The following is a 17,411-nucleotide window of genomic DNA, read 5'->3' as shown; positions in this document are numbered from 1 at the left end:
ATCCTTAAAACTGGCAGAAGCCATTTGTAATCCAAGGTTACATAATTCTGTTGCGAAAGACCTGTTCATGAGTCAGGGGGGAGCGGGATAATAGACTTTAGCAACTCGATGTGTAGTTTCTTGTGAATGTCTTGTGTGCTTACCATGAAGAGGCGAGTTCCGATCATGACCACGTAAGCTGCCACACAATAACTAAGTGTTCACACATTCATTGTCAGTTGCACAATAAATCCCACCTGCAAATCAATGTCACTTCTGTGTTTAATATTCTGAAAATCGGACAGAGTTTCACGGTGACGGGCCAACTTCATAAACTATATTTATGCACAGCATCAGAGTAATGTTCCATGCATCGAGCAGTCGTAGTGTGTTATAGGCTGAGTGATGTAAACCATGTGCTGTAAGTTCAGTATGTGTCCCAGAGAACTGAGAAGTTAAAAAAAAAAAATTAAATATCAGCAAGTTTACTTTTTATTTCCTAATGAAATTATCAGAGATATTTATTTTTGGGTGAATTCACCCTATGTATGAAGCAGGTGGCTTTATGCGTTATGTTGTTGCATAATGTCAGTTTTTCTGCCATGAGAAAAAAAAAAATGCAGGTTCACAGTGACTGAAGCTCTCCCTCATCTGACTATCTGAAATCTTTACAGTCTGATCGCTGCTCACTTCATTTTAGATTGTCTAACCTAGCGTCACATGTATTCTCTCCTGCAGATCTCTTTTTGTGATTATTTGGGGAAATAAGTCTTAAAAAATAAAGCTTAGAAAAAAAAAAAGGATTTGTGATTAAAATGCTGACTATTGAACACTTTAGCAGGTTGTAACTAATAATAGCACCTTGACCTTTGGCTGAATTAACCACTTCTGTCTAATCACCACTGTGTACCAGATCATTGGACGTACAAACACTTACAAATATGCAAGATAGTGTTTTGGTTGATCTGATTGCATTGCAATTCATGTTGATAGTGTAATCACTGTTTTTTTTTTAAAGCTCTATTTTTTCTTTTGATAATTGGAATTACATGGGTGAATATTATTTATTAGGAGGATGAGTTTCATGTAACAATGGATTGGATCAACTGAGGAAAAAAATGTAATAAAATGTTTAAAACACTGAAAGTCTGATCTGTTTTTGTCTTCAGGTTTTTTTGCACTTAAACTTGTGCTATTTGGAAGTGTCTGGTTTGTCTTTTTAGCCAGGATCACCTGCAACCCTGAATTGGATGAAGTTGTTATTTTCTTTCTCTTCTCGTCTTTTTGTCTCGCAATGTTATGTAGGTTCAGAGGGAGGTGGGTAAATGATCGGTTTCAGTTTGTTACATAACGACACTGTTCCACTTGTCTGAGTGGTGATTGTCTGTCTGGGAGAGATGAAAGATGAATGGCCTGTGTGGGTGTTGCCCTGGATCTGAGCTAAAATAACAGATGTAAACACAGGTAAGCCAGCTACTCAAGGCGGCTCAGTCTATTTTTGTAATTAGTGTGAGAAACCTCACCTGGACAAAATGGCCCAAGGATGAAATTTGTTAGAGCTACTCATGCTGTTATGTAACTAGGTCTGTCACATATTTAAGATTCTTCAGCTATAACAAAAAATGTTCTTTTAACCAGATTTGATGCCACCGATGACTTTGCACCAGGCTTATTTCAGAGATGGTTTTATTGGATTAACTAGGATCTACAAGTCGTTTTACTTTAGCTGATCCAATTAAGGCTGTACCATTGTGTAGTGGTAAGCATTCCTGCCTCACAGAGACAATGTCCCTGGTTTGAGTCTGTATTGGACTTGACATGTTTTAATTTACCTTACTGGCATCTCTGATTTTCTTGACATTCATTATATTGCCTGCCCTTTATTTTTGCCTCATTGAATGGAACTGTTTTGATATATTGTTGCATACAGTGAATCTAAGTATTCGTATCACTTCACTTTTTCTGTATTTTCTGTTAGTGTTAATCCAAAATGGAAAAAAAGTTGGGCTTTTTTTCTCTTTGATATTTTACACTCAACCCCAGCATGACAATGTGAAAGGTTTTTTTTTCTCAAAATGTTTACAATTTTTTGGAAATAAGAAAAAAAAAATATCTAAGAAATCACATTTACAGACATATTAAATTATCTTAATCATAAATTTTCTTTTGTAAATACTTTGTAGATGCATCTTTGGTTGCAATTACAGCTTTAGGTCTTTTTGAATATGATGCCACAAGCTTGACAAGCATACAGTATCTCGAGTAGCTTGAGCTGTTTCTCTTTGCAGCATCTCTCAAACTCCATCAGGTTGGTCAGAAAATGTAGGTGCATGGCCATTTTCACGCTTTCAGAGAATATGTTCAACTGTATTTATGTCTGGACTGTGACTGGGACACTCAAGGTTATTCACAGTGTTGTCACTACTCCTTTGATATTCTGGCTGTGTGCTATGAGTCATTGTCCATCTGAAAACTGAAGTCTCACCCCATTCAGCATTCATCTTTCCCTCTATCCTTACGGCTGTCCCAGTTCCTGTCACATTACGAAAAGCTCTAAGAACAGTCCTATGGTTCGAGGCCTCTGTGCTCATTGGGGCCTTCAAAGCAGCCAAAGTTTCTCTGTACCCTTCCTCAGATTTGCACCTTGAGACAGTTCTGTCTGGAGGGCTAAAGACAATTCCTTTGACTTCATCCTGTCAATAGTGAGGCCTGGTGGTGTGTGCCTTTCCAAATCAAATTCAATCAGCTGGATTTACCAAAGGTGGACTCCAGCAAAGCTGTAAAAACGCCTCAAGGATGATCAGTGGATATAGGATAGGCAAGAAGTATTTTTGGATCTTTTTTCATTTGCATTTTTAATAAATTGACAAGCATGCAAAGAAAAAAAAAATGTTTACATTGTCATTATGTTGCATAGTGTTTTGATTTTTTTTTTTTTTTTTTTTTTGGGGGGGGGGGGGGTTGTAATTTCTTCCATTTTGGAAAAAACGTGAAAATACAATAAAATGACTGTCATGAAAACTTTCCAGATATGTTCTATTCGGATCCGTGTATTGTTGATATCCTTTTCTTTCTCGGTACAAGCACATTTCAGACTGGTTTAAGTTGGTTGTTAGAAACTGTTATAAAGTTTATTGAATAGGAAGAAATTCAGTCTGATCGAATTTACATCATTAAACAAGCAAAGAACACAAACGCACGCTCACACACTCACCTAGGAACCCATAATGTTGTGTTGCATCACGGCGGCTTTTCAATGTGACACACAGCCCTGTATTGGAATCGGGTCCGTCCTTTATTTGCGTCCTGTGGGCTGCATTGAAAGTCATGGCGGGTCCGGACCTGGTCAGAACTCTTGTGTACACCATCAATCATCTTCTGCAGCAGGAGAAGTACAGAGCCGCGCTGGCGGTTCTGAAGGGCTTTAGGAACGGCGCCGTGTGAGTCCAAACTTTTCAGCTTCTCTATTCTTTTTGTTCTTGTTTTTGTTTTGTTTTTTTGCTAATGTTTTTTTAGCCCCTCTCCTAATCAGCTGACTCTCGATGTTGTTTGCCAAATTTTCACTTCTGTTCCCTGAAACTTTTTCAGTGACATTTCCATGTGTTTATTTCTCAGATATGGAGCCAAAATCAGGGCACCTCACGCCCTGGTCATGACATTTCTATTTAGAAGTGGCAGGTATGATCAGGATTAATCATTAACTTGAATGTCCCTCAACAGATACAGACTCTCATGCAATGTGATAACTTTGATCTCTTCATTGTGATAACTTTGAACTCCTTTTTTTTTTCTTTTCCCTCTTCCATTTCTTAGTCTGAAGGATAAGCTGAGAGCCATTCTGAAAGCCACATATACCCACTCTCGAAACTTGGCATACTTCGTGTTCACTTACAAAGGCCTGCAAACCCTGCAGCAGAAGATCCAGGGGAAAAGCTTCCAGTCTCACTCCTTTCTGGCTGCCTGTGTGGGAGGATGGCTAGTCTTCGGAGACAACAACAACATTAATAGCCAGGTAAAATGAACTGTAGGCTACAAATCTTTTTTTTTTTTCAGTGTTTACATGTCAATTAAGTGGGGCTTTTTTTAAATGGTCTTATCACAATCTAATTCTACATTGAGAATCTTTGTTTCTCATTTTTCCAGCAGCATAAGCAATGTTTTATGGTCAGGTTTTCAAATTTGCATGTTTCCATCCACATTCCACCGGAGTTCTTTGGTCACATCAGGAATACACTTTAATACAATCTTTGTTTTTATCCCCAAAACATCCTTAAGTTATGTTTAACAGTCACCTCGTGGCATTGTGTAGGGTTCATTCAGCCATAGAAAACATGGAAAAGTTTTGATTTTCTATTTTGTGTTGAAAGTCATGGGAATGCAGATGGGTAATTCTCTGAATTCGGTGCACTTTGGTGTCCCACGCTTTTACCTCAAAGATTTTCATATAAAGTGAATCACAAAGGCATTTTAAATCAAGAAATTGAAGGATCCATGTGTATTTGCATTATAGCACACAAATATATTTTTAAAATTATGTTTAGAAAAATTTTATGACTTGTTGAGGCCTAGAGGTCTGCCAAATGTACATGTCCCCACTTACCAAAGTTACTTTTTCATTGAATATAAACCAAATAAAAATATCCAGTAAATATATATATTTTTGCTAATATAATAATTTTCTTGTCTATGATTACCTAAATTGAAGAAATATAAGAAAAATACATTAAAAATTTATACAATGGCTATATTTAACCATGTCACTCAGTTTTGTTCAACCCCGTAAAACCATATCACCCCCCCCCCCTTTTCAAAATAATGGTTCAGCCCAAGTTCTTCAGCATCCAGAAAGTGACATCTCTCATAATTTTCCCGCACATTCTGTTAAGAGAGGAAAGTGTTAGTATACTTTCTTTGTGATATTTAATTGTTTTTATCATCAGATTGACATCATCAAGCTCAACCTTTCAACTCTGTTACATACATAAATGATACTTACTATTGTTTGAGTAAAAGCAAATAATTGTCTTAGTAAAATACATGAATTTCTTGTTTTCCTCATGGTATATGATGGTCTACACCCTAGCTAATGATGGATGTGTGACTACTTTTAGCTAAAATCTTCAACCCCGTAACATTCAACCCCGTAACAAAAAAGCACTTTTATGTACATGGTTGAAGCGCTGTTACGGGGTTGAATGTTGCACCAGCCAGTCCATTTTAAAGCAATAATATTTCACATTCATTTGGATTTCATGCTTAAGGTGGGAATTCCTATTTTCTCTGAGGTTCAAATATGCCTTCATTAGATGCAATTATTAGAAACACAATTTTTTGTGCAATATTTTTCAATACTCGGAAAGCTCAAAGAGCACCGAATTCAGAGAATCACCCAGGTACCATAATTGATAGTTTGGGAAGATATAATAATGATTGTTGATTTCAAATATAATTAATTATCAGTGGTGTACGATACACACATTCAGTGATTTTTGCCTCAGGTGTCATAACAGATACGATCCACGTCCAGAAGGGGTCTGATTTTAACTTATGTGCATGCACGGTGGTCAACATAAAATTTGAATATGCAGATCAAGAATAAATATGATGATCAATCTTACATAGTGACTGAGACATCTGTTAAATCTTGAGTCTATTTATTCTGTGTTTAGTGTTTGGTTTGTTATGAAAGTATTCAGCAAAGTGGCTGTAGAAGTGTTTAGGTGAGTGATGCATATTTGCATCAGAGGGAATATGTTAACAGCAAAAAAATAAGGTGAGAAGGTGTAAAAACTCAGTATTATTTTTATGATCTATTATTCTGCTGAAAATGAACAACTATCTGGTGTTTTATTTACTCAAAAATGAGCAGATGGGAATAAACTGTGAATATTTATATTCTAATACAGCACATATTTTCTTATTGAGGAGCACCTTTTGTTTGAATACTGGAATCAAAATACACTTAAGTGAAGAGTGAATCAGTGTTTTGGTCAAGGAAATTTGGTGAAAAATAATGAAGTCATTGAAACCACAGGTGAAAAAGTGTGTGAACCCTGTCGTGGCTCCTCCCTCCTGCAGCATCCTGTTTTGTCCGTCACGCTGCTGTGATATGTATGAATAATTGAAGCCTGAACTCCGTTACCTTAATATTTGAAACTTTTTCAGTTTTGATTTGAATTTTTTAGGAATTACAAAAGCATCCTACATAGTTAGTAGTATTACAGACATATAGCTCATTATATAGACAAACCCAATGCATTCTCAAGTGAAATCACATTATTCTTAATGTGCAGTTTTATGTTTGACATTGAGGTTATTTATAAATAAAATATTGATTACAAATTATTGACTTCCCATTCTAGATCAACATGTACTTGCTGTCCCGGATCCTGTTTGCCTTGTCCCGACTGGCTGTAGAGAAAGGATTCATCCCTCAGCCCAAACACGACCCTTTCCCCCTCTTTGCCACGCTGGTGTGGGGCATCGTCTTGTGGCTGTTTGAGTATCACCCACACACCCTTCAGCCGTCTCTGCAGTCCTCCATGAACTACCTTTACCATGACAGCAACGTGTGGCACGACATTTCAGATTTCCTTGTATATAACAAACCCAGGACTGCCTCATAGAAATGAAGCTTGTGGTTCTTCTGTCAGTCAGATATATTCTCCCACAATGCATTTTGCATTGTTCCAGCAGCCACTAAGGTGAATAAGCCTTCTTTGATATTTGATTATTTTTAATCATCGATATTCCAGACATGATCAAATTATGCCTTTTAAGCTTATTATGAGGATTTATTTTATGTTATAAAACTGCTTATGTTGTTTCATGAGCATTTTTTTTGTCAACTTCCACCAGGTTTCCTGTTAAAGAGTGCAAGTGCACATCTGCACATCTGTACTGTAAACAGTATGAAAAACTATGTAACAACCGAGTATTATTTAATCCTCTTTTACTTGTTTGATTATATATTTTTGAATCTGCATAGTGTTTTAATTTCCTGTTTGTTTAAAATAAAACATTTGCCAATCAATAGTGTTTCTCGTAGAACCATCAATGAGACCCAGAAGCAGTTTGTGTCACAACCGTTCAGTCATGAAACGACCGAGGTTTAAATTTTGCTTCAGTGCTCAGATCATGGCAACACTGTGACTCACACTTTTATGGAGGATTCCCTCTCACAGCTGGATCTCGGTGACAGTCAACCCCCTCTGACGGCCCACACCCAAGACAAACCTGACGTGCACATCAGCATTTATGTCAACTAAAAGTTCTAGTGAAAGGTGAAACAGTTGCTCAAACCGGTTTCCTTTTTTCCGCTGAAGCTGATTCATAAAAATGTTGCTTAATCTGCCACTCGGACGCCAGCTGAGAACATGCATATCTGCCCAGCATATCTGACGTGTCTCTTGTCAATCACTCGCACGACATGAGTCACGGTTTGGCGTCTGGGGAGACTCTTGATGAACATTGACATCATTCACAGTGTGATTAGTATTGAAACACTGTTGAGTTGCTGCATTCTCTATGCATGAACAAATATATAACTATACTGCAGTCCTGATTTGAAACAACGGTCATTTTTTCCCCCCTTTATTTTCTTTTTTGACAGGGAATATATGTTGAGAACTGTTAATAGTTAAAATGATAGAGTATTCAGTCTGTATTTCTTAATGATTCTTTTAAGTCTTTTAGCAGACTTTATGGAAGATTTTTTTATTATTATTTTCAATATTCTAAATGGTCTTTACCTGAACTCCTTGATCAGTTTCCAAGCGCTTTACACCATCAATCACATTTACACATCCAAACACTCGCACCAGTCGTTTCCATAAAAGTTTTCTCTCAAAACTGTCCGATCTCAAGGAACTGCAGCAGGAAAAGAAGAAGAACCTGATCATGTTTAGGATTATTCTGGTGGCGTCTGTGAGCATCCTGATAAAATCTTTCGACCATTTTCTTTCAAGTGTTGACATAATTCAGCATTTTGGTAAAACAAGAAAATCCGTTTTAGAAGGTTCAACTCCTGCTGCAGGCGGTGAGCTCAGGGTGGCTCAGCCTCGGGTTTCCCCAAAAATGCAGCAGCTCAGTGCTGATAGTGTCTGCAGTGAAAAGTCAGCCATGAATGGAATTAATCGCATCTTAACATATAAAAGAAGTCATTCATCCAAACGAGGAGGGCTTAAATACAGTGACAATTTTGCGTTGGAGAGATAAAGTATCAAACGTTGTCATGACTTTACGTCAATATGTTTTTTGTTTTTTTTTTTCAATGCCTTCCATCAACGACATACCTGCCATTATGACTGTTCTCAACCTCAAGTCTGATTTGCGCAATGGACTTTCATTTGCTTTGGAGGCAAGCCCAAACAGAGAGGACGCTTCCGGCCCAGGGAGCCTCCCACGCTTCTATTCTGGGGAAAAAGTTACTGTGTCTCTGTTCAAACTGTTCAAGGCTGTTCGCAGTGGACCAAAAGGTGTTTGTGTGGAGGCTGTCACATGGAAAACTGAAAAAGATCATTCTTCTAAAGTGTGTTTGCACATCAGCATCCGTACACAAGGACATTGAATGTGATATGCATTGATATTTAAGTATTAAAGTAAAGAAAGTTATTAGAGCAAACTCACATTAACAGGAAATTAATTAACTTATCAGCTTTAACTGCAACTGATGTAACTTCTTCAAGCCTGTAGAGGAAATTCATGCACAGGAAGAACATGCAAACTCCACACATAAAGCCCCCCCGGCTCTATGGACTCAAACCAGGGCTGTTCCCCTGGAGAGGTGAGAGAAAAACCATTACTCCAAAGAACTTCAATTCCTAAACAGGTGATACAAAATTTTCTCATGTCACATTTTCATGTAACTGCACGTGACTGTGAAAAAAAAAGATAAAAAAACGTGAAACCACTTAGTACATGCGATAATTATAAGGTTTGCGTTCGTCTGGTCACTCCTGAAAATCACATCTTTTGTCTGGATCTGACGAATCACGAATGTTCCAGAATCTCACACCCAGAGAACAGACGTAATGATCCATATCTGGCCTCCCATTGAGTCTGATTGTTTACCCACAGCTTAGTTGGTACATGAATGTGTAGAAGTGCCAAACACACACGCACGCACGCACACACACGCACACACACACACACACACACACACACACACACACACACACACACACACACACACACACACACACACACACACAAAATGAAGGCGGGACATTCTTGTTGCGCTTACGAAGGGTGGGACAGTGGTTTATATGGAGGTAGAGAGTGACTGTAGCAGCATACAGTAACAGCAGCGAACAAGAGACACTAAGAAATGGAAGGTAAGAGCTCTCTCCAGGAATTCTCCTTTTCTCTTCAAGCTATCCTTTCTCAGTTAAGTTTCCATAAAAGTTTCTTCTTCTGATCATTGAAAGCATTTTGTTGGTGCACGATCTGTATATGTTTTTTTTCCATTTCTCTCTGCAGACTTGAGCATTCAATATGTCAACCTGGAGCAGTCTGAGAACCTGGAGAGGCACCACACAGAAGGCTTCAGCAGCTCCAAAGCTCTGGTGGTGCGGCGAGGAGAGCCGTTCAAGATCAGCGTGCGGCTGGAGGGTCGACCCTTCAACCCCAAGACCGACTCTGTTCGGATTAAAGTCATGCTAGGTATCTAAGATCCTGATGCAGTCCAGCAGACTGACTCTGACCAGAACAGTTTTTATTAACTGCTTTCCCTTCCTCTCCCCCCTCAGGACGCCTGTACGTGGTGATGCCCGTGACTTTCTCCAGGAAGCCGTCGTCCTCCAACTGGAGGGCCTACATCGACCCTCAGGGCTTGAATCCCCAGGCGCCGTCCATCTACATCTGCTCTCCCGCCTCGGCCTCGGTGGGCTGCTACAGGTTTCAGCTGTTCGTTTTCACTAAGAACAACAAGAGGAGCTGCGCCACCGGCAGGTTCATCATGCTCTGCAACCCCTGGTGCTCCGGTGAGAACAAAACCACACACTGATCATCAGAGTCATCCTTTAAAGGCCAAGAAGTTATGATAATGATCGCTGATATTAATGTGCTGTTTCTTTTGCAGATGATGTGGTTTATATTCCGTTTGAGGACCAGAGAGAAGAATACATCCAGAGCGACTCTGGGCTGCTGTTCATAGGGACGCCCATGAACGTGGTGTCCAGGCCGTGGTCCTTTGACCAGGTATAACAGGATTATTTCATTTGAAACCCAAAACTGATGTAATGCATATTGGTCTCTGGTCAATGCTGGTTTGCTAAAAACTAAAGTTACTCATGTTCCAAAATGTTGAAATACAAAACAGGCAAAATGGAAAATCAAAGGAAAGCTAAAAACACCAAACAAATAAAGGCAGAAATCTGGAAAAAGTAAAATGCACCTGAATGTGAGTGTTTAGAGGCGTCGTTCAGTTTGCTGAACGTAAGTCTTTCCACTCACTTTGAATAGTTCTGTTGCATCGGATATAACAGACTGCAGACTATTTAATTTCTACTAGTGAGGCTAACAAGCCCTTTTTTCCAAAAAAATACCCCAACATTTTTTTTAATTAAAAGGCAAAATAAAAAAAAAAAATTGCCATTTTTTTTAAGTAAAACGTGTAAATGTTGATATCTTTTGCACCTTTATCATCAAACCTCGGATCAGTGATTGGTTGCTGTCAATGAGTAGTGTGTGTGTTTTTTTTTAATTCATAATGAATGATTGAGCAATGAATATATTTTCATACTTTCTCTCTTTGAAGTACGAGCCCGGTGTCCTCGAGGCCTGCCTGAATCTGCTCCAAGTGAGTCCTCTGCACAAGAGGAATCGAAAAAAGGACTACTTGAGGCGAAACAGCCCCATTTACATCAGCCGGGTCGTCTCAGCCATGGTGAGCGTCAAACACAACTTATACAAAACCCATCAAGCTAAGAATTAACCGATCTTCACCACCGTGCTATCCCACCGTCAGCGAGTGTTTGTGTTTTATTTCCATGACAACGTGAGCATCACCACGTCTCATTAAAACAAGTCACAGCTTGAAGTGTTGCACTCTGTCCTGCTCATGTTGAGATGAGAGCCGTTCTTCCTCAAGGGCATTATAATTATGAATATAGAAAAAAAACTCAGGTGGAGTCGTCATTATGTTGTAGTTGTTATGTAACACTTTGAATCAAATAATAATAGCAGAACGTGCGCACTGCCCGAACCTGCTTTGGGTGATAAACTCCTGTTTTATTCATTTTTTTTGGTTTGTTTTGTGCAGATCAACAGTGAGGACGATCGAGGTGTGCTGAAAGGCAACTGGTCCAAGGATTTCGAAGAAGGCGTGAATCCCTCCATGTGGACGGGCAGCGGGGACATCCTGCAGCAGTGGGCCCAGTCCCGCTACAGTCCGGTCAAGTACGGCCAGTGCTGGGTGTTCGCAGCCGTCATGTGTACAGGTATGTCCAACAGGAGACGTCCAAACCGACTAACTTCTCAGGCGAATAACAGTCAAGTCAAAAAAAGGGGATTGTATTCTGTTAAAAAAAGCAAATGTATTCAAACGTACTAAATTATATGTTGCGTTCGTCATCTTGTGCCAAACCCCCCCTTTACAATTCCATCACAATCATTGACGACGTCTCTGTTTATCCAAACACTGCGTCTCCTTTTTTCCATGACACAGTGTTCAGATATCTGACTCAGCATCTAAATTGTCCTCGCTGTCTTGCAGTCATGAGAGTTCTTGGCATTCCTTGTCGCGTCGTCACAAACTTCAACTCGGCTCACGACACCAACGACAACCTGGTGATTGAGGAGTTCTACAGCGAGACGGGACAGAAGCTGAAGCAAAGCCAGGACAGCATATGGTGAGGAGAAATTAAATCACTCTCATGTCACAAATACGCTTAATGAATTCATTTTAAATATAGCTACAATTTTTTTTATATAAAAACTTTTTTTTTTTTTAACAGGAACTTCCATGTGTGGGTGGAGTGCTGGATGGATCGCAGGGATCTGGGATCAGAAATGAACGGCTGGCAAGTTCTGGACCCAACTCCCCAGCAGAGGAGTGGAGGTGTGCAACAAAATTTCAGATCTTTTAAATCATTTATTATTTTTTCGTTCTTTTCAGCCATCTTTGAACTTACCCATACCTGTGTGTTCCCTCCGTCCTCTCAGGAGTTTTCTGCTGCGGCCCGGCTCCCGTCAAAGCCATCAAGAACCGCTGTCTGGACATGGTTCACGACACCCGGTTCGTCTACGCCGAGGTCAACGCAGACGTCCACCAGATCATCGTGAGCCAGGGTCGCGTGCTCGGCGTCAACAAAGACACGGAAAGAGTCGGATCGCTGATCTGCACCAAGGCCATTGGATTTCCCAGACCGCTGAACATCACAGCAGACTACAAATTCATCAAAAGTACGATCAATGGAAGCCAAAAAACAAAATCAGTAAATCCGGGATGATTTAATGAAGTGTTCAATCTAAAAGTTGTGTCTTTCTACCAAAACAGGCCCGACTTCCACGCTCTCATCGAGAAGTTCCTCCAGTAATGAAGACTCAACATTAAGAAATGGTAATTTCAAAACGTCGTTTCTATTCATTTAGATTCAAGTCAAGTTTGTTCACCACATCTAACGAGCCGCTTGTCGCTTCCACAGGGTCGTCCAGAGGAGTGTTTGTGTCCCTGTCCCTGGAGAAATCTCCCGTTGCCGGGGAGCCCGTCCGCTTCGTCGTGCAAATCATAAACAAGCACAGAGTCGCCAAGTCCATGAAGGTTCACCTCAACGCTCAGGCAAAGGAATACAACCACAGCCCCTCAGAAACCTTCTGGGAACTACACGGCACCATCCAGCTGGCGCCCATGGAAGGTAGATCAGCATTTCTCATCTAGAAAGAGAGATTTTCCCTCTAATTTGATTTGATCATGAAATTCACCTCCAGGCTCTTCTTCTCTCTTTTCAGTCAAAGTGCTGAAGCAGCAGATCCTCCCCGCTCAGTATGAAGACGTGGTGGGAGACGACTTGATCAACCTCGCTGTCGTCCTGGAGGACACCTCCAGTCAGGAGCGGGTCCTCGCTTCAGAGGAGTTCAACATCTCCAGCCCAGAGCTCATCATACAGGTGATTGAACATTACTTCATTTTAGAGATTCACTGTCTGACGTTTCCTAAGTGCTCTTCTGTTTAAACTGGTGACTCACATCAATCTGAGACTGACTGAAGCGTGTTTCCCTCCAGATCGATGAAGACTCCTCCATCGTGCCAAACAAAGAGCAGTCGGCCGTCGTGTCCTTCACCAACCCGTTCTCACACCCGGTGACCGGGGTGCTGATTGTGGCCGGGGCCGGGCTCATGCAGGGCAAGGTGCACTACAGGTACGAGCTTTTATTTATTTTGTTCTCATCACCGTACTATGCTCGTAATTTTCTTGCCACCGGCGTCACGTTCGTGATTTTTGGAAACGTGACTGGCTTCACACGAGAACATGAAATTACAGAGGAGCGTCCCCGAGCAGCAGGTTACAGTACAGACTGTCTCCGCTGAAGGAATTTGGGCTTGCCACGGTTGTTATCTTGTTTTGTTCTGCGCTGCATCTCTAACTATAAACTGGCGTGGCAAGGATAACCGACAAATGTTCCACTGTCACATGCCAGAGGTAGGGCAGCAATTATTTCCAAGCACAGGGTTGTTATTTAAAGCAGTTTGATCAAAAGTGATTTTAGTTGCCAGGGAAAACTTCAGAGCTCAGACATCAACATTTACCTGAGCTATTAAGAAGATAATGCACAAACCACTTGATTTGTCAGCCATGCAAAATTATTATTCAATCAGTTTCAGATGTTTTGCACATGTTGTAAACTTGTTTTTTTTGTCTGTCTGCAGGATGCCTCCCCTGCTTCCAGGTGGAAGAGTGGAGCAGCGCATCACTTTCACCCCCAGCATGGTGGGAGTGAGGATGCTGCAGGCCAGCCTGTCTCTCTTCAACACAAGGACCACCGTCAGAGGCTTCAGGATGATTTCTGTCCAGAGGCAGTAGCTCCTGCAGCCATTTTCACATGCACTGTTCTGTTTCATATGAATGTTATTTATTTAAATATTTATGTTATTTATATTTTTTAAACTTTGAATGGAATAAAAAAAAACATTGCTGCCTGAACATATGAATATATGCGAGCAAAAGGAATGGAAATTGCAATTCACCAGCTTCACATGAGGATGAAAACATGAAATAACTGGTTCAGTGTTACTCGTATTATGAACATACTACAGTGCTATGGATATGTATATTTTAAGCAAAATGTCAAATACATCCTGGCTATAACTGTTGCATTTTCTGCCGCTTTTCAAGAATAAATTCAAATGTCATCGCAAGTGATTCTGGACTTTTGTCATTGCAGTTTGCCTTTTGCCCAAAAGAGGGAGACATTTTCCTCAACAAATTCTTTTCGTTTGTCATTCATTCATCTATTCTCTTTCTAAGATGCCGCTGGGTTCTGTAACTGTGTGAAATGAGGTGACACTCAACTCAGCTTTCCCCACAATGCAATTAATTTATCTTTATTAATCTACCCTAACTGTCTGTCAAAACAAACCGACAATCAAGCCTTATATACAAATCATAGCTAAGCAGACAGGCAGTGTAATCCGCACATGCACAACCACACCAGTTCATTTACATTACAAACAGGTTATTAGGAAATTTAACCATTGCAGAAAGGAAACAATATACAACCAAGTGTCAAAGGTCAAAGGAGCGCCACCTGATGAGAGGATCTTCAAGGCAATGTCCTATCAAACATTTTTTACAAGCGCATGATTTGGGCGAAATTTGGGTTGATTTTTCTTTTTAATGCATAGTGCAGAAAACTACTGAAACATGTAAGTGTGCTAGAAATTCTACCAAAATAAATAACTCTTGTTTTAAGGGCACAATAAGGCTATTCCTTATAGCCTCTAACTATGAATAAAATATTATCAGATGTTAATCGGGTTTGCAAAAAGCAGTTGTAAAATAATAGTGAAGGCAAATCTATTTTTCTATGAATTTGTTTTTTAATAATATTGGCCACAGTTTAATCTAAAAACAAATTAAAAAAAAAAAACACCATTGCAAACACGCAGTTCACAAAACAGGATCTAAGAATTCAGTGCAACACTTTCTTTGTGTACTAAAGTGGGACACCATTTATATAAAGTAGAGATGAACACGTTTATAAAAGGACTTGTAACCACCATTCCCTGGAGACACTTATGAAGTTTTTGGTCCCTGGTGTTACTCTGGTCTCTTCGATTTGGTCCGAAACACTTTGCTTCAAGGGAGTAAAAGATAAGGTTCGTCCTCGCAGTCCTCGCTCAGCTGTGGTGGAAAGACGTCCGCAGGAGTGCAGCTCAAAATGAAAATACCCACTCTGAATCAGTCTCTGGGGGGCGCCTTCGCCCTCGCCCTCAGGCTGTACTCAGGAGTTCAGGAGCTTCTCGTGGTTTATAGTGGGATGGCAAAATCTGTCTGCTAGCGCCCTCTAGAGGTAGTCGAGCTCCAGTGCATGGCTCAGGGCCTCCAGATCCGCCCGACAGGACACCCTCCAGAATGGCATGTTCTTCTGAGAAAACCAGAGAAAAAACAAGCAGATTTACTGTGTATTCCTCACAGTCTCCAGTCGACGTTTCATGGGGTGAAGAAAAACGTGCAAACTCAAAGCGGCGGCAGTACAGAAGCTTCCGAAGCGTAAGTGAAATGTGTTTTATGGTTCGGGATGAAGACTCTGACGTGTGACAAAGTACATCTGGACAACATGAAAAAGCCTGCGACTTCCCCGCTGCCAGACCCACAAAAAAAAAGATCGCATTTCAGAGCAAACATTATCTTTGAGAGAAATGAGAAAAAATGCAGATCCAAAAGCTCCAGAGGGCCGAGCACGTCGTAAGGTTAACTGATTAGTTGTGGGCCATTTTTCAGCAGTCGCAGTCATAAATAAAACAGATTGAGTTATACCTTCTTGGCCACGGTTTCCTCCTCGGCTCCGTCTCCAATCACTACATACACGGCCCTGCGACCGAACCGCTGAGACACACGCTCAAAACAGCTCTCTTTGCCTGCAAGCAGACAGGAAGTCAGATGGGAAGAAATATTAGCTATAGCTTTAGTCAAATCGATGTGAAATAAAAACTAAACTATAGACGCAAAACACAAAACTTTCACCTGTCTTGGTGGCGCTGTATATGTTCTCTATGGGGAAGGCTGAGCCCAGGCCGTACAGCAGCACTTTGGACAGGGCGGGGATCAGCTGTGTGGTCGTCACCAACACGTTCACACAGTTCGGCCTGGAGGAGGAAACGGCGCGGAATAACGCCGCTGTTAAAAGTCTGGCAACTTTTACTGACACACTTCAAACAGGAAATTTTGTTTAATTCCTAAAACCAATAATGTGGGGGAAAAAAAAGAGAAATAAATTAAAACAGACAATCTGACCTTGAGTTAATGAGAGCCAGAGCTTTGAGCGCATGAGTCAACCACAGATCAGTCAGGACTTCCATCTCTCTCCTCAGCTGCAGCCACTCTTCTCGCTTGGGGCTGCCCAGCAAACCTGCGCGTAAGCTCGATGGTCAGTTTTTGTGCAAAACGAGAGACGTCTGAATCTCGCCTTGCAGTATTTAGTTTCCTTCTTTCAGCAGGCTATGTATCTGCAGCGTCCTAAACCTCAAGACGCAGAAGCAAAAGCAGCCGGCAGTAATCAGCGGTCCGTGTGCGAGCGCACAACTCCGCAGTGACTCACCAAAACAAACAAACCTCTCTGCTTTCTTTCAGCTTTTAATTATATCAACTTACTAATTTCTTGTGACTATTAGTGGTTTATATGTGCAAGGAAACCACACATGGACCGGCTCAGATTTTTAAAACGGCTGAGATAGTCAAACATTTCAGGTTTTTTTTTTTTATTATTTATTTGTATAAACCAGGAACCTACCCCCAACGTTGTTCTTGTACGTGTTGTAGACCTCCTTGACCCGGCGGTATCGGAAAGCCAGCTTCCTCATCCAGTCCACCCCTCCGTGGACTCCCGAGCCCAGGCACAGGGAGCCGGCTCCCGCTGGGCTCTGAAAGCCATCCGACCCAAAGTTGTAAGTGCTGCAGGATCACAATACAGGAAACAGCCAGGATATAGATTAGAAAGTCAACATCTGCAGTTTTCATACTGTGCTATAGCACTAATGTCAGTAATTCCAAGCATACTTCATAGGAATCGATACAAATAGTTCTCAAAAAAGTATTTTCTGGTGGTGGGAACAATTTGTTAAAAGATCTGTCAAAGTTAAACAATTCAGACAATTTGGAGGAATGTTGGCAAAGTGACAAATACATTAGAACTAAAAGTCCCTTTAAAATATGATTGAAGCTGTGAATGAGTCTGTCTTGAAAAAAAAAAAACACATACAAAGAGCACGG

At 40.7% G+C, this 17,411-nt stretch overlaps 3 protein-coding genes across 4 annotated transcripts in view; 2 read left to right on the top strand and 1 right to left on the bottom strand.

The window, feature by feature from the left end:
• Nucleotides 1-3,233: 3,233 nt before the first annotated feature.
• On the top strand, nt 3,234-7,026 carry pxmp4 (peroxisomal membrane protein 4). The gene is made up of 4 exons (XM_030091980.1): nt 3,234-3,419; nt 3,595-3,657; nt 3,793-3,991; nt 6,342-7,026. The coding sequence occupies exons 1-4, from the start codon at nt 3,307-3,309 to the stop codon at nt 6,603-6,605; spliced, it is 639 nt and encodes a 212-aa protein (XP_029947840.1). The 5' UTR covers nt 3,234-3,306; the 3' UTR covers nt 6,606-7,026.
• Nucleotides 7,027-9,177: 2,151 nt separating this feature from the next.
• On the top strand, nt 9,178-14,342 carry tgm5l (transglutaminase 5, like). The gene is made up of 14 exons (XM_030091619.1): nt 9,178-9,314; nt 9,460-9,642; nt 9,729-9,962; nt 10,061-10,179; nt 10,739-10,867; nt 11,243-11,420; nt 11,696-11,831; nt 11,937-12,040; nt 12,145-12,384; nt 12,479-12,541; nt 12,627-12,836; nt 12,931-13,088; nt 13,205-13,341; nt 13,850-14,342. The coding sequence occupies exons 1-14, from the start codon at nt 9,308-9,310 to the stop codon at nt 14,001-14,003; spliced, it is 2,052 nt and encodes a 683-aa protein (XP_029947479.1). The 5' UTR covers nt 9,178-9,307; the 3' UTR covers nt 14,004-14,342.
• Nucleotides 14,343-14,804: 462 nt separating this feature from the next.
• The window catches only part of eya2 (EYA transcriptional coactivator and phosphatase 2), a 28,249-nt gene continuing 25,642 nt past the window's right edge, over nt 14,805-17,411 (bottom strand). For both annotated transcript variants that reach the window (XM_030091621.1, XM_030091620.1), the window contains exons 12-16: nt 16,933-17,093; nt 16,437-16,551; nt 16,167-16,288; nt 15,960-16,060; nt 14,805-15,567 (exon numbers count right to left, since the gene is read on the bottom strand). In XM_030091621.1, the coding sequence (XP_029947481.1) occupies nt 15,487-15,567; nt 15,960-16,060; nt 16,167-16,288; nt 16,437-16,551; nt 16,933-17,093 (580 nt within the window). In that variant the 3' untranslated portion in view covers nt 14,805-15,486. The remainder of the gene's footprint in view (nt 15,568-15,959; nt 16,061-16,166; nt 16,289-16,436; nt 16,552-16,932; nt 17,094-17,411) is intronic.

This window comes from Salarias fasciatus, chromosome 5 (assembly GCF_902148845.1).
Source record: "Salarias fasciatus chromosome 5, fSalaFa1.1, whole genome shotgun sequence".
Lineage (NCBI taxonomy): Eukaryota > Metazoa > Chordata > Actinopteri > Blenniiformes > Blenniidae > Salarias > Salarias fasciatus.
Note: the sequence above shows the minus strand (reverse complement) of the source record. Positions and strands in the feature narration are given on the sequence as shown.